This window comes from Acipenser ruthenus, chromosome 3 (genome assembly GCF_902713425.1).
Source record: "Acipenser ruthenus chromosome 3, fAciRut3.2 maternal haplotype, whole genome shotgun sequence".
NCBI lineage: Eukaryota > Metazoa > Chordata > Actinopteri > Acipenseriformes > Acipenseridae > Acipenser > Acipenser ruthenus.
In genome coordinates, this window is record NC_081191.1 from 31,863,452 (window position 1) to 31,890,049 (window position 26,598).

At 39.8% G+C, this 26,598-nt stretch overlaps 2 protein-coding genes across 2 annotated transcripts in view; both read right to left on the minus strand.

The window, feature by feature from the left end:
* glb1 (galactosidase, beta 1) overlaps positions 1–18,666 on the minus strand; it is a 43,736-nt gene extending 25,070 nt beyond the window's left edge. Inside the window, exons 1-7 of the mRNA XM_033993610.3 lie at positions 18,554–18,666; positions 17,647–17,816; positions 16,783–16,933; positions 16,162–16,222; positions 9,939–10,033; positions 2,294–2,474; positions 375–433 (exon numbers count right to left, since the gene is read on the minus strand). Of these exons, the coding sequence (XP_033849501.2) occupies positions 375–433; positions 2,294–2,474; positions 9,939–10,033; positions 16,162–16,222; positions 16,783–16,933; positions 17,647–17,816; positions 18,554–18,634 (798 nt within the window). The 5' untranslated portion in view covers positions 18,635–18,666. The remainder of the gene's footprint in view (positions 1–374; positions 434–2,293; positions 2,475–9,938; positions 10,034–16,161; positions 16,223–16,782; positions 16,934–17,646; positions 17,817–18,553) is intronic.
* A 734-nt stretch (positions 18,667–19,400) lies between these two features.
* Positions 19,401–23,422, minus strand: LOC117435378 (complement C1q-like protein 2). Its single transcript, XM_034058475.3, has 3 exons — positions 22,697–23,422; positions 21,830–21,958; positions 19,401–20,459 (listed from the first exon to the last, which is right to left on the minus strand). The coding sequence occupies exons 1-3, from the start codon at positions 22,878–22,880 to the stop codon at positions 20,179–20,181; spliced, it is 594 nt and encodes a 197-aa protein (XP_033914366.1). The 5' UTR covers positions 22,881–23,422; the 3' UTR covers positions 19,401–20,178.
* Between the last annotated feature and the right edge of the window lie 3,176 nt (positions 23,423–26,598).

Below are 26,598 nucleotides of genomic sequence, written 5' to 3' on the forward strand. Positions count from 1 at the left end.
ACACAAGTTTTGAAATTCACATTCAGCGCTACAGATTGCATACTTTGGAATCTACACACTGTTCCAAACTGTGTTGTGTTGCTAAGCTTACATGGAGCTTGATTTAAGAAAAAAAGATCCAGCTGTTTTAAGTGTAACTATTTATTTTCCACATATATAGTAATTGTTATATAAATGGAATACTCCATGAACATACATAGAGTGCAGACTTTATTTCACTCATGCCATTAACAACCAGCATGCCCATCCTCATTGCTGGAATAACTATAAGATTATCTACATCTCAGCTGGACAAAACCTTGAATAAGATCACTTTAAACCCCAGCTAGGCCTTGCAATGCAAACCTAAACGCATCAAGTCAATCTTCTCTCACCAGTGGTCCTCTGGGTTCAGCATGTCTTTGTGTAAGGAACTGTGCCGTAACATTGCCACCTGTTGAAAAAGAAAATCCCTGCTGAGCATTAAAGTGGTATAACAATGAGTGACCAATTATTATTTTTATTTATTTTTTCCCCCAATTTGCAATGTTTTTTTCTCCTCACCGCAGCGAGTCCCCACACAGTACAGATGTTCTGAGGGCGTGTGAGCGTCCTCCGATCTCACACGCCTAAAGCCAGAATCATTTTTATGGAAAGCAATCCTGAGCAGAGGTGGCAGACTACCGATCCCGGGAGAACAGCCCTGCTTTTTATCCATTCTGAATGTGCTCGGTGTCTGGCCAGTAGGGTTCACTGTTGCGCGATGAGGAGAAGGAATCCCTGACGGTTTCCCACCCCCCACCTCATGAGCCAATGTGACGCCCCCTTCGGAAGTCCCTAGCAAAGTTCGGCCTCTTTGCACAGCCCGGATGCAAACTGGTGCCGTCCAAGCTGTATGACTCATCCTGAGTTCCCAGCAACAGCGCTTTAAATGGATGAACCACTCGGGGACCCCGATGACGCCTATTTTTACTTGTGTCTAGAGCCTAGAACTCAGCACCATCCAAGAGTAGCTTTTAAAGAAACCGAGGATTCAGCATGGGAAATATATACAGTGTGCATTATGGTGGTCCTTTTTTAATTTATAACAGAATTACAAGATTTATATTTTACCAGCCATGTCATCTATATACTAGCAGGTATATTACAAATAATCTTACAAATATTCTTTTAGTTGAGTCAAATAACAAACTATTGTCTTGACATAGTACATAGACACTAATTTTGCATACTTAGTACTCTCCAGCAAGGACAGTGTTGTAAGAATCGGTGTCCCAATACCTGTTGGAGGGCACTGAAGTGTAATACAAGGCTCATTGTAGTGAACACCAGCTCCAAATCATGTAGTTTGAGAGTCTGAGAACAGTCTGAGAACAGAGGGAGAGGTTGTCTATGGAGGGAGGAAGTTCGTATGTGTGTGTGGTTTCTCGTGGTTTCATCTTTGAGGGAGGAAGGGCAGTAGCCTTATTTTCATTTCTGATTTGGCCTGTTCAATTTCAGACAATTATTGTAAGACACTAGCCAAAGAGTCGTTTGTCTACTTAAGTTTCTTTTAAGGTTTAACATACGAGTGAAAAAAAAAAATGTTATTGGGTGAAACCACAAGCATTTTTTTTTTTTTTAATAATTTAGTCGTTGCAAATTAGTTTTTTTTTTATTATTTTCTCCGCAATTTGAAACGCCCAATTATTTTTTAGGCTCAGCTCACTGCTACCACCTCTGCACTGACTCGGTAGGGGCAAAGATGAACACACGCTGTCCTCCGAAGCGTGTGCCGTCAGCTGCCCGCTTCTTTACACTCTGCAGACTCACCGTGCAGCCGCCTCAGAGCTACAGCGTCGGAGGACAACGCAGCTCTTGGGCAGCTTACAGGCAAACCCGCAGGCGCCCGGCCAGACTACAGGGGTCGCTGGTGCGCGGTGAGCCGAGGACACCCCGGCCGACCTAACCCTCCCTCCCCCCAGGCGACGCTCGGCCAATTGTGCGCCACCCCCCTGCGAGCTCCCGTCCACGGTCGGCTGTGGAATAGCCTGGACTCGAACCGGCGACGTCCAGGCTATAGAGCGCATCCTGCACTCTAGCGAGTGCTTTTAGTGGATGCGCCACTCGGGAGCCCCCACCACAAGCATTTTAAGCCTTGATTTGACTATTTAGTTTAGGTCACAAGTCATTCAAGTCAGGGTTACTGAAAGGACTACTTTATTGATGCAAATGAGTGTTCAAGTTGCTTGTTACTAGTTGTTAACACCAAAAGCACTTTGAAGGAAAGACCTTGATTAATCTGATGAATGTGTCTATATACTCCTACACCAACCTGGCCCGAAATCCACTGTTGCATAAAGTCCCTGCAACGCCCCACACTTTAGGTAGCCTTCCCCGGCACCATCAGTTGTGAACAGCACCACTTCATCTCCCAGATGGGACCGGAAAAGCTTTGTGAGATGCCGCAGATAATTGTAGTCGCATGCAAAGTAGCTACCATATTCATTTTCAACCTGAAAAACATGAAATCAGTCATTGGCAAACCTAACACCTGATAAAAACAAGAGCTTCTTATCTGTTCCATCAGCTCAGTATGTCTCACCTTGTACCATATAAACTGCTGCAGCCATCAAGCAACTTAAAAAACAACTCATACCAAAGGAAAGCTAGTTTTAATTTAAAATGCTAAATGCACAGACAGAACAAAAAAACAATGCTTATTTTTTTAAAAACATGACTTTTCTTCAAAATACTATTTAACACTATTAATGTCTAGGCTACTATACGGTACATGAACCAATAAATCTAAATGTACCCATTCTATCTGTATAATATTAGTTGGTTATCTCAGTTAAGAAAATCAGAAACAAATCAAGTATTTAAAAAAAAAAAAAAAAAAACACAACAACAACAACTGTTCTGCATTCTGTGACCCCATTTAACATTGACCATGCTGCCCTCCAAAGGCCAAAGCCAGTAAGTGACATTTCTTTTAAAACAGACAACAGGCCTGTTGAAGTTTGTGTTCCAGACTACAGATAAACTGAATATCTTAGTACAGTAACCCATCACACATTCACCCTAACAGTTTATCCGCCATGATCAAGCTCTTCAGCAGTCTGTGTGTGTGTGTGTGTGATTGAGAACCAGAACCAGGGTTGGGTACCGAAGAGTGAGTAAGCAAGTCGAAACCGCCAACAGCCGGGCAAGTAGCCGGAGTTACCAAGCAGAGATTAGTTCAGAGATTGTAGATTCCACCAATGTTTTCATGTTGTATGTACTCCATTCGCTACCATTGCTGGTAGTGTCACATGAGCTGTTCAGTGTGTTGATATGTAAATAAATCCTGTTCGCCTGCGGGGCGTATCAACTTCAATCTCCGTCTCGATCCCCTGCCTGTCACTCAGCAGCGAATGCACACACTCACACAACAGACAGCTACCCTGTCACAAGCATTAATACCCTGTATCTTTCTAAACAAGGGATTTAGGGGAGCTCCCTAATAAAAGCTGAATCTCAAAACAATAAGTGTGTAAATATAGTAATTGTTACAGCTGTGTATAATGGTATTTAAAACAGTACTAATTTATCTGACTTTTTACATATCCGCCCTTACTTTGGTCCCACTGCAGTCGGATCCGTGACGGACTACCGTACAGTGTCACAGATGGGTCTGGCACGTCTCTTTTCTGCTATAAGTCATTAGATCCTTTTGCATGAAGGCTTCTGTTGCAAGGATGTGCGGTTCTTTGATGGACCCAGATTCAGTTAAAATGTGTTTGCCCACTGATGAAGGGAATGAGAATGTAGAGATGGGAGCCCAGCTAATAAGATTTACGTTTTTGCAGGTATCAAGTAAAGGCCCTGGTCGCCCACACCTGTGATGTAAAACGCTGGATGCACAGGCCTGTTGTGGTGTTCACAGAGCCACTTCGAGCTGAGCCAGGAGGAGAATTCAAATCTTGCTGGGAACAAGCTGACTTATTAGATATGGATTGGATGCTATAGAATGAAATACATTGCTAATAGTAATGTTGTAGGGTTCTGTATTTTGTATCCTTTTGAATAAGTCTGTGTAAGTTCTGAAAAAGAGAGCTCCTAGTATCAAAAAGTCAGGCTGACCTGCTGAAATTTCCAAACCTCGTATCAGGCAAAAGCATCTTTTGTAATTAGACTCAGAGCCTTAAAACATTCTGATCCAGTGAGAACATAATGGCAAAATCGATGGAGCACAGTTAATACGCCAGGAACAACAGAACTAGAATAGGTTTGTGGTTATATCAAAGTATAGCAGTCCTAAGTTTTAATATTCAAGGTTGCATTTGCTGCTAAGCAGGTGCCTAATTAAAAATTGCCTTCTGTGTATATCAATGAAGTAAAATAAAATTACAATTTATAAAAGAGATTGCTATATTGAAGTTCTTGAATTAGAAATACATGTTATAAAATCATTTAAAGTTAAAGTTAAATTGTTATACAAATAAAATTATTCTTGAAAGAACATATTACAGTTAAAAATTAGAGAAGTTCAGTACTAACTAACACTGTCAAAATATTGTAATAAAATTGTACAGGGTTTTAAAGAATATAACAATTTGAATTAAGAAAACTGAACAAATGTTAATGTTAGAAAAACATGTCTGTATCCCTTTGTTAAATAATTTCATTTAAATTTGAAAAGTTGGGAATTTTAGAAACAGAGAGAGGTCAGGCTTAGTCCAAGCATGGTACAGTTAATATGAGACAATCATATTTAACTTGGTCATTATAGCCTGCATTTAAATGAAAATAACTGGACTGGCCACTGTATGCTTAGTGGTTTTATTCAAAGGCTCATCATAAACCCCTACAGTCTGTGTCCAATATTTTATTAACACACATTTCTATATGAAGTTAAACTGGCCCATTGACAACACACTGAAAAGGTAACATAATATGCTGCTTAGAGGGACATATCTTTTTGACCCAGGTTAATATAATCAAATAGAGCTGGTGTTGCATATTAAAAACATCTCTCTATACTTAATACTTGTATTATACTTGGTAGCAAGGACCCTGTGAACTCCAGTTCACCTATTTTTTAGGGAAAGGAGGGATGGAACATGAGGACCATGAGATCATGTCCAATTAATTTTGAAAAGGGAGTCACCGGTACATTATGAAATATATTATTGACACAAAGAGAACAGCTGTCAAAACAGAGAAAATAATTCAATTTAATTGGGTCGTCTGATGTAATAAATGGAGAAAAAAAACCTCTATAAAAGCAGAGGTAAAACCCCAGTTAAGTGTCACTCGACTTGATCTTACAAGTTGCATGGTCCATGCTCTGAGGATCTCTGAAAAAGTTGGTTGCTGGTATTCTACAAGTACACTGCCATATTGTGGAAGGTAAGAACACTTTTGAACTTATATCTCATTTTATTGTGGCATTGCTATAAGGAATAAGATTTACGTTTTAGCTTTGGAGAGTGATATATTGGATGTTTTAGGATTTAGCGGTGGGCAGTTCAGCGGTTTGCATGTCTAGCCTAAGGGCTGAGTATGTGATAACCATACCTGTATTATTGTGTTGAAGTATTAATGCTGTTAAACCTGTAAAGGCACTAGAATCACCCAGACTGCCTATTAGCAGGGATCCAAAGTGGCTTGCAAGCACTCGATCCATTATTATGCATTTAATAAACAGAAGGAGCACTATCACTGCTCTGATTCGTTAAAACATCAAATTAAATGAGTTTGTGTGATTTTCTTGATTATTAAAAGTTGTCTGCATACGTCCAAAACATCTCTGTCCTCCTTAAACATCTCCCATGAGTTTAAGAGTGTGCTCAGCGCAATAAAATAAGTATGTGCGAATTCTGACAACAGGTAACAGCACATTTTTAGACAGCATTCCATTGCAAAGAACAGTAACTACCAAAACCTTGAAAAACAAACTACTGTGCATACAGTACCCCTAATATTTAATAAACTACGAGCTGTGAGATGATCTCAAATTATAAGATTAGATACATTCATATTTAGTGAACGCTCCCCCAGGTACTTTTTATCTGTATCAGTTTTTCCACATCAAGTCTTGTTCTGAGTAGTTCTTAGGACCAGGTTCATAACACCAACACCTTATTTTTCTGTAGTTTCTATTTTAGGCATACAAGTATCAGACACCTTGGGGATTTTTTTTTTTTTTTTCTAAAATGATCTGTACTCATTTTAGTAAAATTACCAGCTGCGACAATAGCTAATTGAACTACACAATAAAGCTCTTTTGATTTAGAGGTGAATATCCCATATAAGACTGTTAATGGACTTGAAGAGTCTAAAAGGGCAATCGGTTGTCTCGATGCAAGTTCAGTCAAAGTGCAAAACTGACGACTGTCTTAGTGTACTGTACGTAGTATCGCTCATCTTTTTTAAAAAAAAATTCTTTTCAACTACAGTTTTAAGGTTACAGTATTGTTTTTAATCATTTGTCACTGTATGGCTTTTAAAGAACTCCCTTTTAAAAGTCAAAAAGGCTGCAGAGTTCTGCTTTATATCTACTGTACATACACCATTTGATATGGAATTGATTATTGTAAAGTACTTTTCTCTGGTATCCCAGCGTGTGGCATCTCGTTTACAGCTTGTTTAGAACACTGCCGCTAGAATTCTGACTAAAACCAGAAAAAGCGAACATATTACTGCTGTTTTGGCCACTTTGCACTGGTTCATTGTGCAGTTTAGAATATATACTATGTTAATATATATGTTAATATGGATTAACACCCAGTTACAGGAATTACTGACCCTGTATACTTCTTATCACACTCTTGGATCACAGTATGTGGGGCTGCTGGTTAGTCTTGTAAAGCTACTAAATTATGGAATGCTCTGCCTTCTTCTGGCAGGGAAGCTGAGACTTATTGTTTTTACAAAATAGCTTTTAGTTTTCCGATTTTACAATCCAAACCGCATTTTCTTTTTGTCCTTTTTTATTTCACATTTTTGTCCATGTTTTTTTTATTAGACTGTTTTTAATTGTTCTATTTTTAAAAACTGGCTTTTTATAAGAACATAAGAAAGTTTACAAACGAGAGGTGGCCAATCTTGCTCGTTTGGTTGTTAGTAGCTTATTCCCAGAATCTCATCAAGCAGCTTCTTGAAGGATCCCAGGGTGTCAGCTTCAACAACATTACTGGGACCCTCACAATTCTCTGTCTAAAAAAGTGCCTCCTATTTTCTTTAATCTCCATTTGTGACCTCTGGTCCTTGTTTCTTTTTTCAGGTCGAAAAAGTCCCCTGGGTCGACATTGTCTATACCTTTTAGAATTTTGAATCTTAGTTTTTCTAATTTTACAATTAAAACCACATTCTTGGAGGTTCCCGAGTGGCGCATGCAGTAAAGGCGCTCCGCGTGGAGTGCAGGATGCGCTCTATAGTCTGGACGTCGTGAGTTCGAGTCCAGGCTATTCCACAGCCGACCGTGGACGGGAGCTCCCAGGGGGCGGCGCACAATTGGCCGAGCGTCGCCCGGGGGGAGGGAGGGTTAGGTCGGCCGGGGTGTCCTCGGCTCACCGCGCACCAGCGACCCCTGTAGTCTGGCTGGGCACCTGCGGGCTTGCCTGTAAGCTGCCCAAGAGCTGCGTTGTCCTCCGACGCTGTAGCTTTTGAGTGGCTGCATGGCGAGTCTGCAGTGTGAAAAAAAGCGGTCGGCTGACGGCACACACTTCAGAGGACAGTGTGTGTTCGTCTTCGCCCTCCCGAGCCAGAGCAGGGGTGGTTGCAGTGAGCTTAAAAAATAATTGGCCATTACAAATTGGGAGAAAATAATAAAAATAATTGGCAACGACTAAATTTATTTAAAAAAAAAAAAAAGAAGAAAAAGAAAAAAAAGAAAAAACATTCTTATGTCTTTTTATTACCTTTTGTACTAAGTGTTCTTTTTGTGTGTGTGTGAAGCGCTTTTGGGATCCTTATGATAGAAATGTGAATTGTATTCCTAATATTTAGTGTATTTGTTTAATATCCCCATTATGTGTGTTCTGTGTGAGTCACTATGGTTATTTCTGCTTAGTAATTAATGGACATGCTTAAAAACTTTATCAGTTGGGTCCTCTCCTGTTCTCTCTCTACACCCGCTCCCTGGGCCCCCTCATCGCATCCTATGGTTTCTCATACCATTTCTATGCTGATGATGCTCAGATTTTCCTCTCCTTCCCCACCTCTGACTCCACCATCTCCTCCCGTATCTCTACCTGTCTGTCTGCTATTTCCTCCTGGATGCACTCGCATCACCTCAAACTCAACCTCTCTAAATCTGACCTCCTTTTCTTTCTCTCCTCCTCCCCCTCCTCTGATCTCTCTATCTCTGTTCCTCTGGAATCTACCACACTCTCTCCCTCTTCCTCCGCTAAGAACCTTGGAGTCACCCTGGACCCCTGCCTCTCTTATTCCCAGCACATCTCCACTCTGGCACGCACTTGCCGATTTCTTCCTGAGCAACATACGAAGAATCCGACCCTTCCTCACCAACTACGCTACCCAGCTCATGGTCCAGGCCCTGGTACTCTCCCGCCTAGACTACTGCAACTCCCTCCTGGCTGGCCTCCCTGCGTCCGCCACCCGTCCGCTCCAGCTCATCCAGAACTCTGCTGCCCGCCTGGTGTTCTCTCTGCCTCGCTTCGCCCACGCTACTCCACTACTCCGCTCGCTCCACTGGCTCCCGATCACCGCTCGCATCCAGTTCAAGACTCTTGTACTAGCCTACAGATGCCTTGACCAGACTGCACCCAGCTACCTCCAGACCCTCATCTCTCCCTACACCCCCACTCGACCTCTCCGCTCCGCCTGCACTAGAAGACTGGCTCTACCTCCGCTACGCTCCCCTGCCTCCCGAGCCCGCTCCTTCTCCACCCTTGCTCCGCAGTGGTGGAACAACCTTCCTACAGATGTCAGGACTGCCCAGTCCCTGACCACATTCCGGCACCTCCTTAAGACTCACTTCTTCAAACAGCACCTGTAGAACTCCTCTGTTGTATCCTGGGACACTATCACCCTTCATTTAAATGTGCTTTATTTTACTCTTATCTGCCCCCTATTTTACTGCATTTAATCCTGTACTTCAGAATACTGTAATCTGCCAAGTGTTTAACCTGTAGTATTTTGTACTTAATCATATCCTGATGTAACTATCACTATTTAATCATATCCTGATGCAACTATCACTATTATCTGCTGTATTATTGAATTGTGGTTTGTCACACTTGTACTTTGCTTGAACAAAAATTATTGTATTTCTTGCTCTTATTGTATTACTTGTATTGTAACACTTGAATGTATTTGTATTTGCTTGCGATTGTAAGTCGCCCTGGATAAGGGCGTCTGCTAAGAAATAAATAATAATAATAATAATAATAATAATAATAATAATAATAATAATAATAATAATAATAAGCAAATGCTGCTTCTGAAAAATGAAGCAAAGGGGTGGATACCTATACAGTAATACAGCTGAAGCATTGTTCACTGAAGTCTGTCTGCCATTCTACCCCATCTCACTTCCTCCACTTTATTGTACTAGTCTGAGTTGAATTGAAAAATGGAACTGAAATAAAACATTGGTTTGCCCGAGTTGAATTGAAAAGCTCAACTAAGGCAAGTACGGTAATGTGGAAAGGTCTATGCTAGCATTCTGTTTAATTTCTTGCCAATGTTCTATCCATGCTGAAAGAGAAAGCAGTAGGTGATACTGAACCTAAAACCTTTTAAGAAATTGTTCCCTTCTATAAAAACAGCCTAGGAATGTTTCAGGAATAGCAAACTTAATTTATTTATTAAACAAAAGAAACAAAAAAACAACAAAAAACACAAAAAAAAATTAAAAATTAAACATTCCCGAGTTACAAAATGAGGGAATAACGAACTGAGATTTTAGGATTCCATAATATTGGGCATGCGTTAATCCCGTCAAACCATTTTACCAAAAATAAACCTACCTGCACTGTAATCACTGGGCCTCCATTCTGATATAGAAAAGGCTTGATTCTAGGGAGCAGTTCACCCATCCACTGGTCTACAGCAGCAATGTAATCTGTGAGAAACAAAGAAAAGCTGAACATGACTCTACTACTTCAGAACTCAGTTATGCAACTAGACAACAAACAAATTGGAAATGTGTACTCATCATCACATCACAGAAGTTAACATAAGCATATGTATGCGTACTAGCACAAACATTATGATACAGAGGGTTACAGCCTACAGAATGTAATGCAAGTATGGGTGTTACAGGATTAACTTGATTTATTAAGCCATATCTGATTTAAATAATGTTATTTATTTGTTCCACCTTTCCCTTGTCTTTTTACTGTGTTTGCAATCATTGAGGCTGTTTCTGTATTTTGATGCTTCTATACTGAGTTAATAGTTTTAGTGCATGTGTCTTTACATGGAGCTGGCATTGTGCCTGTCATCTTATTTGGAGAATGCTATCTGCCTAGCACAACAAACTTCTTCATTCCATTAACCCTTGTGACAACGTGACCAGGTGGGACCAGCCAAGTTCTAGTCTGTTCAGTCGTAGGCAGTTCAAAGTGTCTAGAAAAGCTCAGACAGAGAACAGCAGATATATTGTAGAGAAAAAATATAATAACCCTAATATTTGGATTAACAGAACCCAGACCCACTCAACAAATCAAACAGCAGGTGAAAAAAAATAATACAATTACATTTGAAGCTACATGGTATTTAATAGCGCATATCTTTACTTTTACCCTTGGTCCAGGGTAGGCTATGTGTTTCTGGTTATGGTTGATATGAGAAATCTGAAAAGCTGTGGTTAACAGTGTGAATAAAGGCCATGCAAGAGGATATATAAAAAATAATACACTGAGAAAATACAAGGCAAAATGTACCCTCTCAGTGAGTTTTTCCTGTTTACAAGCACGGAAGAAAATTGTAAATGTGAATTTAGATTGTTACCAAGGTTATCTTTTGAACACCATGTAATGACTAATGGGTGTCGCCTATCTTGTCTGACACAATCAATACATTTAATATCAGATAAGTGCCAAGAAACTGACAAAATATATGAGAAAAGAATGTATTTTACAGGTATGTGTTATTATTATTATTATTATTATTATTATTATTATTAATATTATTATCTCCATCATCATCATTATACTTATTAATACTCAAATGAAATCTGTTAACAAACAAAAAATATGTATGTCCTATTTATGTTATTCTTTGTTAACTACCAAAGACATTATTAAATATCACAAATAATCCCCCAACTGCTGCAGTTAGTAGCAAAAGTGTGCCAGCTTGACAGTCTTACAGCAAAGCAGGTTTCAAGGGAGGGGAGCAATTTAAGCAAACAGGATAGACACTTTTTTTTATGCCACACCCTTCTGCACTGCTTTAAGCAGATCCTGCCATTGTGTGGTAATGAGGTCATACAGTAAAAGTGACTGACTTGTGAAGACTCGGCTTAATATGAGATGAATGCTCTCTAAGGAACTTGTGTTTGTGATACATGAATTAATAATATCCATCTTGATATCTGTGCTATGTAAAAGTGACAGATAAGGAACTACTGAAAGATGTGACACTCTTCACACCACTCTTCTTAGTGGCACTAAAATGTAGCAACCCTTACAAATGTTCAGCACAGTAAATTCACAATGTTCTATGTTTAGCCACAAGATCATTTCTTACATGTTGGCTATTTTTCACTAACATTAGCTATACAAGTCTCAAATGTGCAGTTCTGAAAAAAAAACATATGTTATAGCACATTGTGGCAAAGTGCCCCGCCCCTGTGTGCATTTGTGTGATCTGTGTTGTATGTTGCGTGTGTGTGTTAATGTTGGTGTATAGTCATTGGTACACGGGATATAAACGGGTCTGTGTTTCACGTGTATTTAAAAAGTGTAGATTTGTATTTAGGCACGAGGAGAGCACAAATCACTTCACGTGCTGGTTAAATGTAATATGTGAGCACGGGGTTGCACAGAATTAATTCACGTGCTGGGATTCAAGTGAATAATTAATTAGTAATTGAATCCCAGCACAACAGTATAAATAGGCACATTTTTAGTCAGTCAGGGTTGGTGTTCGGTGAGTGGAGAACGGGAGAGAGAGAAGGAGAAAAGAAAGTCAAAAGTAAAGTAAAGTTAAGTGTTTTCACTCACCGTGTTTGTTCGTCTGTCCTGCACCGTCTGTTTAGTGTTTTGTTTGTCTCTTTATTTTGGCGTGTAGTGCCGTGTCCTGTGTTTTTGTTGTTTCAAACCTTTTATTTTCTGTCTGTTTATTAAATCCTGAGCGCGATCACGCGCCCAGCTTATACCAAACCAAATCTCTGTCTGTGTATTCCTGTCTGGTCTGACGCCACCCACTCTGGCCGTCTTTGTGACACGTGGTGTCATCGTGGGATAGCCGCGCCTCCAAGCGTCAGACCAGGAGGGGTCTGGGAAAAAAAAAAAAAAAAAAAAAAAAAAGGTCAATGGCAGAAGACGCCATCAAACTGCGGGGCTGGTTCCTAGAGAATGCTGGGCTGGAGGCCCAGTCTCTGCCCATAATCGTCCGGGCCCTGTGGATGATGGACAGTGAGAGATGGGAGGCCTATCAGGAGGAACACACCCCAAACACCTTGGAGGAAGGTGTGGAGTTTGTCCTCAGCTACCTGGAGGCAACCATAAATGGAACAGCAGCCCAGGTAGCAGGACCACAAGCAGAGGAGTACCTGCTGTCCCCATCTCCACCAGCAGAGGGTGAGTACCTGCTGTCCCCATCTCCACCAGCAGAGGGTGAGTACCTGCTGTCCCCATCTCCACCAGCAGAGGGTGAATGCCTGCTGGTTTTGCCTCCACAGCCCAAATGGGAGGAGCCTGAGCATCCACAGCCCAAATGGGAGGAGCCCAAGCGGAAGGAGCCCGAATGTCCTACGCCTGAGTGGGAGGAGCCCGAATGTCCTACGCCTGAGTGGGAGGAGCCCGAACGTCCTACGCCTGAGTGGGAGGAGCCCGAACGTCCTACGCCTGAGTGGGGGGAGCCCGAACGTCCACAGCCCAACAGGGAGGAGTCGGGGCGTCCACAGCCCAACAGGGAGGAGTCGGGGCGTCCACAGCCCAACAGGGAGGAGTCGGGGCGTCCACAGCCCAAAGGGAGGCAAGTCGGGGCTTCCACAGCCCTGGGACCCAAGCCACCAGCAGAGGGAAAATGCCCGCTGGTTCAGCCCCAGGAGCCAGAAGGGGAGGAGTTACAGGCTCAACCCCCTGAAAATTTTTGGGGGGGAGAAGGGCAGGATGCTGGTGTCCCCCAGCAGCCTCTCGCTATGCTGCTGAAGGCAGCACGGCGTGCACATGCCCAGCCACCACAGCAGAGGGAGCCAGCACCGCCAGGAGCAGAGGAGCTGGAGCTGCCTCTACCTCCACCACCTCCAGGAGCAGAGGAGCAGGAGCTGCCTCTGCCTCCACCACCTCCAGGAGCAGAGGGGCAGGAGCTGCCTCTGCCTCCGCCACCACCACCGCAAGGAGCAGAGGAGCAGGAGCTGCCTCTGCCTCCACCACCTCCAGGAGCAGAGGAGCAGGAGCTGCCTCTGCCTCCACCACCACCACCGCAAGGAGCAGAGGAGCTGCCTCTGCCTCCACCACCGCCAGGAGCAGAGGAGCTGGAGCTGCCTCTGCCTCCGCCACCGCCCGGAGCAGAGGAGCAGGAGCTGCCTCTGCTGCCCGTACCTCCGCAGGGAGTACGGTGGCCGGAGCCCCAGAAAGGGGAGCTGCCGGCCACGAAGAAGGGGGAGGAGGTCTGGAGACAACTTTCCCCAGCAGCAGTTTCGCTGCAGGAGTTCTTGTGGCCGGAGCCCCACAGGAGGGAGCTGCCGGCTACGAAGAAGGGGGAGGTCGGGGGACCACCTGCCCCCGCAGCTTTTTCGCTGCAGGATGGGACCTACAGGCTGTCAGCCGTGCCACTACCGGCAGGGGTGCTGACAGCATTGCCAGCCAAGGGCCCACTGAAGCCTCCCTTCCCAGCCCGAGACTTTGTTCTGGACTGCTGGGTTTTTAAGGGGGGAGGTGGCCGTTGAGGCCATGTGTGCTGCGCACAAGGGGGGGTATATGTGGCAAAGTGCCCCGCCCCTGTGTGCATTTGTGTGATCTGTGTTGTATGTTGCGTGTGTGTGTTAATGTTGGTGTATAGTCATTGGTACACGGGATATAAACGGGTCTGTGTTTCACGTGTATTTAAAAAGTGTAGATTTGTATTTAGGCACGAGGAGAGCACAAATCACTTCACGTGCTGGTTAAATGTAGTATGTGAGCACGGGGTTGCACAGAATTAATTCACGTGCTGGGATTCAAGTGAATAATTAATTAGTAATTGAATCCCAGCACAACAGTATAAATAGGCACATTTTTAGTCAGTCAGGGTTGGTGTTCGGTGAGTGGAGAACGGGAGAGAGAGAAGGAGAAAAGAAAGTCAAAAGTAAAGTAAAGTTAAGTGTTTTCACTCACCGTGTTTGTTCGTCTGTCCTGCACCGTCTGTTTAGTGTTTTGTTTGTCTCTTTATTTTGGCGTGTAGTGCCGTGTCCTGTGTTTTTGTTGTTTCAAACCTTTTATTTTCTGTCTGTTTATTAAATCCTGAGCGCGATCACGCGCCCAGCTTATACCAAACCAAATCTCTGTCTGTGTATTCCTGTCTGGTCTGACGCCACCCACTCTGGCCGTCTTTGTGACACACATATTTCATTTTAAAGTACGATATCTGGTAATAGTTTGGGGGTTAAGGAAACTCAATTTCCATGCCTGGTTATCAGATTGCACTGGGGTTATTTTAGTTTTCTGGGTTACTGAAAGCAAGTCAGCCAATCAACTGGGGATGCAGCTGATTGGCAGGAAAAAAGTCAGTGAAAGGCTGGGAACAAAATCACCCAGGAAGTGCTATACAATCTAAAAGCATGGCTTGTTGTGACAGAAATACAATGAGTTCTGGTGATAAATCTTCCTCCCGACCTGTGAGGGCGCTAAAGAACGGGAGGAGAAGTATCTGGAAGGGCTGGCCTGACAGTTCGTTTCCGGGACCGGGAAGTGGGTCAGCCTGGAAAGAAGCGAGACTCTGTTGTAAGAACGTATTGATTTGACAGGTAAACGAGGGGCAGCTGCAAGTAATAAGGCAGCTGCAACCGTTTACCTAGATATCATGCGGGATTACATATAGGGGCCAGGGTAACGCTGTTCTTTTCCTTCGTTTGGGTTAGCGTTTGGAGAGAGAAGGATCGAGAGAGGAGCTCTCGTTGTTAAAATAAGGAAAATAATTACGTGTTGTGTTTTGTTATTATTATTATTATTTGTTTATTTAGCAGACGCCTTTATCCAAGGCGACTTACAGAGACTCGGGTGTGTGAACTATGCATCAGCCGCAGAGTCACTTACAATTACGTCTCACCCGAAAGACGGAGCACAAGGAGGTTAAGTGACTTGCTCAGGGTCACACAGTGAGTCAGTGGCTGAGGTGGGATTTGAACCGGGGATCTCCTGGTTACAAGCCCTTTCTTTAACCACTGGACCACACAGCCTCCTTTGTTGTGTTTGTCTGTGTAATTGTCTGTGTTTTTCACCACCAGACAGTTAAAGCACTACTCCGGAGCTGTCGCCAAGGGTCAGCACGTTCCGGAGCACCACTGCACACTGCACTATCTGTGTTTACACTAAACCACCATCATGACTGCACTCACCCAGGACAGGTGACCGTCTGTTTGTTTTGTTCGGGACTGTGCCCTGTTTATGGTTATCCCCGTACGTTACACATTGTTGTGTATCGCCGGGGATTTGTTTATTTTTCGGTCACCAGACCTGGAAAAGAAATAAAGCACCTTTTTCACTGGAATACCGTTGTCTGCCTGTCACTCCTGCACCACATCACCGCTACACCTGTTCCCCTTACCAGCCACTTTGCCACACTTGTAAACAGATTTTTTTTTTTTGTGTAGTACTACAGTCTATGTTTTAAAATTAAAATACGCATTTGCTATAACATGCATTTCTTTCAAAACATGTCCATGGCGGAGAAAATGCTATGCAGCTATTTTGTTAACTACAAATACTTTAATAGTTAATAATGTTTTTGATAAAACTTTAAAATTTAAATCCTTGATTTACACCATGGTACACTGCAGCAAGTTCTTAGAAGGCTACATCAAATCATAGCCCATCTTACCAGGATCAGAAGATCGCAGCACAATATCTTTCTTCTTCAATAACCAGGCAGGTAAGCCACCCTGAGGAAAAGCACAGCTCATGAACCCCAGAGATAAAATGCCTTTCCAGTAAAACAACAGTAAGCATGGTTACCATTCCACAGCATTCTAGTGCTACAGGAATAGGCTCTAAAAAGCACTTTTAGACACCCAGTGCTTATCTGGAGTAAGATGTTGTTCAAGGAGTGGGTTTAGATAGGTAGTTTGAACCATTAATACTGGGTAATACCTCATGGGGGCAGTGTCCACTCAGGTACACCACAGATTTTGACTAAAGTGTAACATACAATACCCACTTGAATGTTTTATTTACTCTATGCATCAGATCCAGCCATGTGCTATAGAATAAAAAGGATATTTTAGTATTTTCAGGAAACTGTTTTAGGCGATTCTGTGAAACACCATATTAATGTCATCAATAACAGATCAATGACTTCTCCAAGTTTTTTGTGGTGATGGGAGTATCCTAATACACAGAAATGTGATCATCAAAAAAAGTCTTGAGTTTGCCAGGAGTCTGATATTGATAACTTACATTTTCATGGAACATCCCTCATATACACCTGCATAATTTAATTTACCATATCCCATTCTCCACAAATGTACGGCCCAGGTCTCAGAATCACTAGTAATCCAATGTCATTGGCCAGCTGCAAAAATGATATCAAATCCCGGTCTCCTGTGAAATTGTATTGCTTGGGTGAAGGCTCATGGTAGTTCCATGGAACATACCTGTGTAAAGACATGCAACACTGCGAATGAACTTTCTTTGAAATTATTTCATTATAAATGGGTTATTATCATTATGTGGAAATGCCAATAATGTTATAATACATAATTCACTTTTAAAAAGTGTATTTAATAGTGCAATATATATATGCTTTGGTTTTAATAGTCACTAGGTATGGGTATGAAATATAAGTTATCTTCTTGTTTAGACTGTATCATTTTCTGTTGCAGTCATCACATCTGTTTACAACATTGTGTAGTACACCAGTGTTAATTATTATCCCCTGAAACTGCCATAGTAGATGTTAGAAATACATCAGTAAGAATTATCCCATAAAACAAAATTAGGTATTGCTTACATCCGCTAGGGGCAGCGTGTTGCAGGGGAACAAGTTAATGGCTACACTGCTGGGCAAAGATGTACTTCGAGGTTAGACATGTTAGAGACCAATATTGATGCTTCGGTTTTAAAAAAAAATCACCAGGATATGACGACAGAAAGTGATCCAGAGTAAAACCAGACAACTCTGATATTTCAAATTCTAATAAACATTAGAGCTTGTCGAGTTTATTACAATTTAAAACAAATTATCATTATACATTGGGAATATATTTTATAAGCACAATAACACACTTGTTATTGTGCTTGAACATCAATCTAATGCGTTGCTTTCTTAGGATACTGATGAATAGACCAATAATTGTAGCCTACTTACGTCTGAATTGCATTTAATCCTGCCATGTACATCTTAACTAGTCGGTCCTTCCAGTAGTATTGAGGCACTCGGTTGTAGTGAATGCTGCCGGAGATGTAGCGAAATGGTTTGCCATCCTTGCGAAAGCAGTCATTTTTATAATCAATCTCAAAAGTGCGAGAAGATGCAAGCTACAGGGGAATCAAATAATACCTCTTATTATATGTCGATGGCCGCTTCATTGCCCTTTCTTTGTAAATAACAACAACAAAAAAAAAACACTTTGTTAATCTCCCTTTTGAAGAACAATCTGAATAAATCATGAATATACGAGTTAAAACCCAAATGTGCAGTAGAAACTGAACAACTAGTAACTTCATCACAGGTCTGTACATTTTTACATAATTTATTTAGCCAGAGTCACGACAGACTAATGCCATCCCTTTTTGAGACTTGTTTGTATTAACTAAATTCGAAATAAAACATGTGGAAAGACTCGTTCACACTTGTACTTGATGTAATAGGTTTTTTTTTAATTCTTCAAGTACTAGGTTGTGCAAAAAGGTTAAGATTGTAGACTTTTTACATTTTAAAAAATCTGGAGTCATGGAGAAAAAATAAATAGTACTAGGACAAAATGTATCGAATCCTTATAATCGCCACTTTGGAGTTGAATTTATCATTACAACCCATGTTGGCTAGATTTTCTTGCAGATACCAAGTTTGTAAAATAATTTGTTTAGAAAATAATGAAAACAGAGAAATGCAAACTTAATTAAGTGCATATTTTCAATATTCCATACAAGGAAGTGCTCAATCTTTTCACAATCCGATAAAATAATATAAACAGTTGTAGTTATTACCGACATAAACATACTGTGCCCCCCCCCCCAAAAAAAAAAATTAAAAATAAAAAACAATAGCTTACTGTTATTTCAATTGCCACGGTCGACAACAATAGCAGCAACGACCACCACAGCACACCTCCGCTGAAAGCCATGTTTTGCATTGGACGTTTTCGTTGACAGTCACCTGACAGTCAGCTGACTTAAGTCTCATATGATCATCATGATGTTGTTAAAATGAGTAATGCAAGGTTTTGGAATGAAGTTCAGGGTTATAGGATTGTTTTTTTAATTGATTTTCAGTGAATGTTTGTCACAGTACTTAGAAAGGCTGAAGTAAATGTGTATGTTCTTGTGCGACTGTCCATTTGCACTGCTGTGTTCTTTCGTTTTATTTTAAGTTATGGAATAGTCTTCTTCATTTAGGTGCCATATATTTTGTCACGGTACTCATTTATAGTACCTTGTTCTTATAGTGCACATGTTCATTTGCTCATGATGTCAACAGTTTGTAAAATAATGATGTAGCATAATGCTGCTGTTAACCCTTTCATAAACAACAGAGTCATTTAAATCCATATATTTTCACATGTCAATCTACCTGCAGATCATTGTTTTCATATCAATTCTTTATATTTGGGGATTCTAAAACATTCTGATAAACGAATTAGAAATATATAATTTTGCTAAACTTACTGTATGCATATCAGTTCTCATGCCATAACTAGTCTACGTAGTTACTACCATCAGATACTTTTTGTAGCGCAGTTCATAATTTGGTACTGTGTTCATATCCCTGAAAACTCACCTCTGTAATACAAATCTGAATTCAGAAAAGGGAAGATGCAGTGCAGGGTTGCATATTATATCACTGCAGAGCTGCATTGAAGTCAGACGTGAAAGCAGGTTACACAAGCAAAGAAAGGAAAGTTATGTTGCTTCAGATACTTTTATTTTACCATGCAGTTTGTAATAAAGGTTTGTAAATACAAGCAAAAATCAAACAATACAACTTTTTGTTACATAAATGTCATAAGCAATGCCTTGGTGACATTTTGTTTATGGTACTGTACCAAACATTAGAAAACACTGGCATTAAGCCTAATACAAATGAAACCAACACATGTATAAGATAAAGGCTTAGATTTTGAATTCATTGCCCACAAAGTATTGATGAAAAATAAAGAATACCTACTCTCACAACATGTAATGTACAAAAGTTAAGTTTGAGGTACTACTGCTATATTTGGGACCACATGACTGTTTGGAAGGATATTATTATTATTATTATTATTATTATTATTATTATTATTATTATTATTATTATTATTATTATTATATTCAATTTTTCTTGCTTTTTTTTGGGTCATGTTTGGCAGAATTGTGAGGTTTGAAACAATAATTCACATAGAACTCCACCTTTGATAAAAATGAAACTAACCACAAACTGTACATGATTATTGTATAAGCATTAAACTTCCCACACAGATGACAATGTGTTTTGTATATTTAGGGGGAGTTCTTCATTTGTCTTGACGTTTGACTTAAAAGCATAAAATAACATTATATATATATATATATATATATATATATATATATATATATATATATATATATATATAGTATCAACTCCCTAGTTACTTGTGTGTATCAAATGATAATGACAAAATGTTACTGCTTTGCGTAATCGGGATTGTAATGATGCCATTTATGAAGGAAATAACAGAAACCCACAGAAGCTTGTGTAACCTGTCCCATCATCGTATATTTGCCTCTCTTCATACAGTTTTACATACACATTGTCTCCCACTTCCAGCTGAACAATAGCTGTGTTGCTGCCAGAGTCATTGCTGTCAGGAGAATAGTTATCCCACACTGAAACGACTCTGTCCTTGTTTTTCATCAAGCTGGTAAACATTTTTGAATTACTATTTAAAAACACGGTGAAGCTGAAGTAGTAGGTTCCTTTTACAAATGCTGTAAAAATGCCTGTAAAGAAAAAAATAAAAATAAGAAAATAAAACACAACACATAATAATCAAATTGTAACCCCCACGCAATATATAAGAGGAAACATGAATTTCATACAGGGCAGTTGCTACATCTTTTAGCCCCTTTAAAGTGATTCCATAAAACTGTTATGTAGCTTCATTCATCATATACTGTATGTCTCAATGTCAAGTTTTCAAACAAACACGTTTGTTTTTTGTAACATGTCAAAAAAACAATCAGCTGACCACTATTGACTGACATGCTTTCAGCCGTAACATGCTATGACCTAGAAGAGACTGGTTAGGTGAAATAACCCAGGAAGTGCAAGTATCACATATTTCTTGTGACAAGAGCAAAAAACTTTTTTTTTTTTTTTTTTTTTTTAACTTCCTTTAAACTAAATTAGTAACAGATAGTATGTTTGCTACGTGATTTTCTTTCAAAACATCATCTGATACCTATGCAGCTTAATGGAGTGCAAAATACATACGATTTCTGGAAATATTGTGTTAGCTGCAATCCCTTTTAGGGTTAACAGGTAATTAAACAGACCACCTGATTTTTTAATCAACATTTGGGATGAGTTGTTTTTTTTCTTTTTTTTAAATAAATTTAGTCGTCGCCAATTTTTTTTAACCGAGTTTTCTCCCCAATTTAGTATGCCCAATTATTATGTGTATCCTCGGCTCACCGATCGCAACACCCCCACCCCCGCCCCCGCCGCCGCCGCCGCCGCCGCCGCCGCCTCCTCGGGAAACGGCGACTGGAACACGCGTCCTCCGAATCGTGCTCCTGCCAAGCCATCATTTTTCGCACTGCAGATCCACCAGACCTATAGTGCTGGAGAACAACACAAATCTGGCGGCTCCACTGCAGAACCACAGGCGCCCTATCGGCCACAGGAGTCGCTGATGCACGGTGAGCCATGGATTCCCCTGCCAGCCTAAGCCCTCACTACTCGGGCAGTTACCCCCTAGGAACCCCCAGTCACGATCGGCAGTGACATAGCCTGGATTCGAACCTGTGATCCCAGGCTATAGGGCGCATCCTGCACTCAGCGCGGAGTGCCTTTACTGGATGCGCCACTCGGGTGCCCCATTTGGGAGACCTATTTGGGATGAGTTGACCAGCTAGGACATGTTGTTTAGTTCAGGATAAGGATGCCATGCCTGCAGTTAGTTAAACAGTAGCCATTTCACAGTCCCCCACCTTGAATATACTGTAGATAAATACATTTTGAATTAAAAAAGGAAATGGGGAACTGGGGTCTACCTGGTGCAATACATTGTTTACCTTTTTTTTTATTTAAAAGGGACAATCATACAAAAACTGAACCTGAATATGAAAGCAGTTATTTTCCCATTTACCTGTACTTGGGTTGTATGAGTTGCCAAGGTTTATGAATGTGTTTGAAAATACAAGCGTAGTTGGAGTATTGAAAGGGCCACAGTATCCGTCATTAAATAGGGCAGCCGAAAATGCAATCCTCGGTGTCTCTAAACAGAAAAAAGCGATAAAGCACTACAGCAATAGCAATAACAGTGTGTCTCTTCATTATGCAATGATATGCAATTTATTCCTTGGCTCCTCTTGGAGCTGACAGCAGCTGCTAGCAACCACACCACCCTAAAGCCTGACCTCTTCAGATCTCAGCAGCTGGACCTGCCCAGAGCTCAGACAACACCTAACACCCCTGATGTAGTTGGTGGAAGATTTTTTTTAAACGTTTCTTCAGCATTTTTTTTTCTTCTTCTTCATTTGTATAGAATAATATGTAGGCCTACTTAATGGTCATTTTTCCTACTTTACAGTCATTTTGAATGGCTCTAAACAACATCCGTTTTCAGTATGTTGTTCAGCATTATGAATTGGGGTAACTATTAAAAGATGATATTGTTTAAAGAGTGCACTCACATTAAAAACTGGGTGCAAAACAGGAAAAAGAAATACCTTTTCATTAGCAAATTGCAACAAGCGGGCTTACATAGACACATAAGAACGTGACAATAGACAAGATCATTTCTGCAAATATACCTGTGGTAGTTCTATTAAAGGTGAAACAACTTCCATAGGAAATATTTCATTTTTCCCTGTCACTTGTAGGCACAATTCCGATCCTTAGATCCTTGTGCTTTAAAAAAACAATGAAAAACTTTGTCTCAACACTTGTCATTCAACCACTAGTACAGTATTGACTACTATAAGTACTTTTTTGTTGTTGTTTTTTACAATACCTTGCTTCATCTTCAGCTCCTGTTCCAATATGTTCAACCTTGCTGCCAGGTCATCAAACCTTTTGGTTATATCCAAAGATGAAAGTGCATTATTGTTGTTATTATTGTCCACTTCAGGTAACTCTTCTGTTCTAGATAGCACTAGCATGTAAAAGCTTACCAGCCCTAATAAGAGTGTCTTCATTGTAGCAAAAAGGTTTCTGTGTTCTTCTAATCAATGAAAAAATAAGCAATGCAGGACTCCTTAAATACCCCTCTAAATGTCTTGTAATCACAAAATTGTTACAGAGCTTTCTTTGGAGATGAACATCTGATTTATGTGAATGAGATCATGGAGCAGCATGTATATACATGGGGTGTGTGAAGGTCTACAAGGTGTAATTTATCAACCAGATGCAGACTGCACGGTCCTGCAGGACTCAAAGATTAACAAGTTTGGTCACAGCTAAAAAATTCATTCAGTGTTTTCCATCTGACAATATGATTTGATAAACATTTGTTATTCTGTAAAAATAATAATAATAGGCTCTCCTTGTCAACCTTCACCTACACTTTTCACAAACACCATTCGCTGTGCTCATGCAGTCCTTACTCCTCAATACACTCAGAGAAAATTAACAACGGCACATGGTCTTGTAAAGAGTTCATGCAAATATTATCAGTACAAAACTACGATTCTGAGTGCAGCTGTGCAAAGCATGCTGTTATCTGGCTGCCATCAGGGATAGAATGTTATTGCCTGAGAAAGTGTCAATAAAACTGACCTCACCTGACCTGGTGCAAGCAGAAGTTGTCAAAATGTTGCTAACACACAGAGAGATAAGCCAGCAACTAAGCTTTGCACACAAAAGGGTGTAAAAACTGTATGAAACAGCAGACATAGAGGTGCAACAGAGAAGCATAAAGACCCACCATGAACACACACAAGTGTGGTGTCTGATGCCTCTTTCAGAAATTATTGTTAACTGATATCATTGCTCAACTTCTGTTAATAACTAGTAGCCTCATTATTGTGTCTAATGATAATGATTAAGCTGTTAAAGTGTAACTTTAACTATTGGGATCAATAAAAGGAAACTTGTTAAATTCTGCTTAAATCCTTGTTGTGTGCAGTCCTTCACTCAGAGAAATACATAAATATATAATATAGTTTCCTTACAGCCTTACCCAAGATTATAAAGGGGAAGTCACAGAGGAAATGATATCATGAAGACTTTTTACTTCCATGGTCACAAGTAAAGCATTACAATTTATCCTGCCTGAGCAGCCTAGAGGAATTGAGTTAATGTATGGTCTTTCTGCATTGTTTATTTCCATCTGGTAGAAATTACATTACAACACCTTCTCTGGAGATGAACATCTGATTTATGTGAATGAGATCACGGAGCAGCATGTATATACATGGGGTGTGTGAGGGTCTACAAGGTGTAGTTTATCAACTAGGTGCAGACTGCACGGTCCTGCAGGACTCGAAGATTAACAAGTTTGGTCACAGCTAAAAAATGCATTCAATGTTTTCAATCTGACAATCTGATTTGATAAACACTTAATATTATAGTAGTTTTTTTTTTTAAATGGGCTTGCTCTGAAGCCCCATCTGTTTCATAAAGATTCACTCATTCCCAGCATTGTTAAAGATTTTAAGTAACTTTACCTGTAATGTAAAATATAATTTAGAAACAGCTTGAAATCCTGGAAAATTAATTATATTTGTTTCTCAATTATGATTTTGAATGTAACTACTAATAACCAAATCATAACATAGGTAATTATGTTTTTATATGAATTCAACTTAAGCACAATTACCAGGACAAACAAACATGAAAATAAGACTATCCAAAAAAAACAAAAAAAACAAACAAAAAACACACACCACAATAATTCAATTTTAATGGCTTTAGGACAATCTATAGCATCAAGTTAACAATTGTTCATGGTAGATTTTTGGTGTAGTTTCCTGGCTGCCTCTTACACCTGAAAACGTAGAATGTTAAAAATTATACAGCTTTAACTAACAATTCAAATATCATTTTTATATCTATAGTCTCTGCAATCGTTTTTTACTGGTTATAACCTATTGATTAATTATAATAGTGTAGAAAGGTCAAATAAAAAAAAATTAAAAAACACATTAAAAAAAAAAAATTATTTATAGGTTTTTGACGGCATTTCAACTACTTGTTATTGTTTACATTCAAATCCATGATTTATTCTTACATGATGTAATGGTGTTCTATATATTGTGACATCATCTCTACTTCTATCTTTGAATCTGTATTAATTCTAATTAACATTACTTTATATAAACTTATATTTTTATTATATCATGCAATGCTGGCTCTGAGGATCAGTCTAGATTTTGCCTCCTCAGCGCATCAGTATGCACAACTTTTGAATGAATTTTGTTTATTTATTTAAATGTTATATATTTATTGACGTTAATTAGTTCATTCTTTTCTGTTGAGTCCCGCTGGCATAATCGTGTTCAGTCTATTTATCCATTTACTTTCTTTTATTCTTCTATATGTCGCTTTGTCTAATTTGAGCTGTTCTAATACTACAAACTTTACATCATTAAATTAGCTTCTCTTTTGAATGCTACAACTGGGGCCTTAAGAAATACTTTTTTTAATTTTTCTGAATTATGTAGAATCCGCAAGTGTTTCCAAACTATTTTAGAAATCTGGGGAAAAGTTTAGAGTAAGTCATTATTAATGGGACTCTTTTGACCTTTTTATCTCTATTTTTATAATCTAGTAGATCATCTCTTTTTAGTTTATCCACTTTTCTTAACTCTGTCTCTATAATTCTTTCTTTGTATCCTCTTTTTTAAGATTTGTTTTTAATACATTTCTTTGTTTTACATAGTCACTTTCTTTTGAGCATATTCTTCATATTCTTATTCCTAGACCCTTTGGGATTGCCCTTTTAGTGTGTATCGGATGTGCAGAGGACATGTGTAAATACTGGTGCATGTATAAAGTTTGAGAAAAAGGTAAAATGATCAATAAGAAAAAAGAAAAAAAGAAAAGGATATTTCAGGTACTTAAAAAGGTAGAATAATTGATTACAAATCAATTATCAGGACGTTTCGGACTACAAGTCCTTCATCGGCTGAATACAAAAAAAACAGTGCTTTAAGAAGATGATAAAAAACAAACAAGTAGTCTTTTAAACAAAATTCCAGAATGTTGATGATGATGATGATGACCTCAGAATAGAATGTTCATTCCAAATGGCTCCAAAGTGCCTAGTTTGAAAATAAGTTCACATTCCTTTTGTTTCCTGACAGCATTAGTTCCATAACATTGAACCATCCCGCAAATTGTGATGTCTTCTATAGTGTGGTCATTTCTGTTAAAATGTCTGGTGACAGGAAAGGTAGAGATGTTAATTCGTATACTTCTCAGATGTTCCACGAAGCGATCAGCCAAGCATCGTTTTGTTTCACCAATATATAGCTTGTTACATTTGATGCAGCCAATGCAATATACTATTCCTTTACTAATGCAAGTAAAAGTATCATGGATAGTAAATGAGGATTTTGCTCCCTTAACTATTGTGTTGCTGTGAATGTATTTACAAGTTGCACAGTGTGACCTATTGCATGGAAACGTACCCTTAAGACTATCCAGATTGGGTCGAATGTTACTGTGGACCAGATGCTCTCTTAGATTTTTGTCTCTTCTGTATGACATTAGAGGAGGGTTATTGAAAATAGGAGCTGTAGAAGGATCATCTTGAAGAATGCTAAAATTTCTTTGTATGATGTGTTGTACTTTTTTGGTCATAGGATGATATGTAAGAACAAGGGGAATATGATTGTTGGTATTCTGTGTTTTGGTTTTGTACAAGGCATCATTTCTGTTTATTGTCGATACTCTTAACTGAGCTTCTCTAAG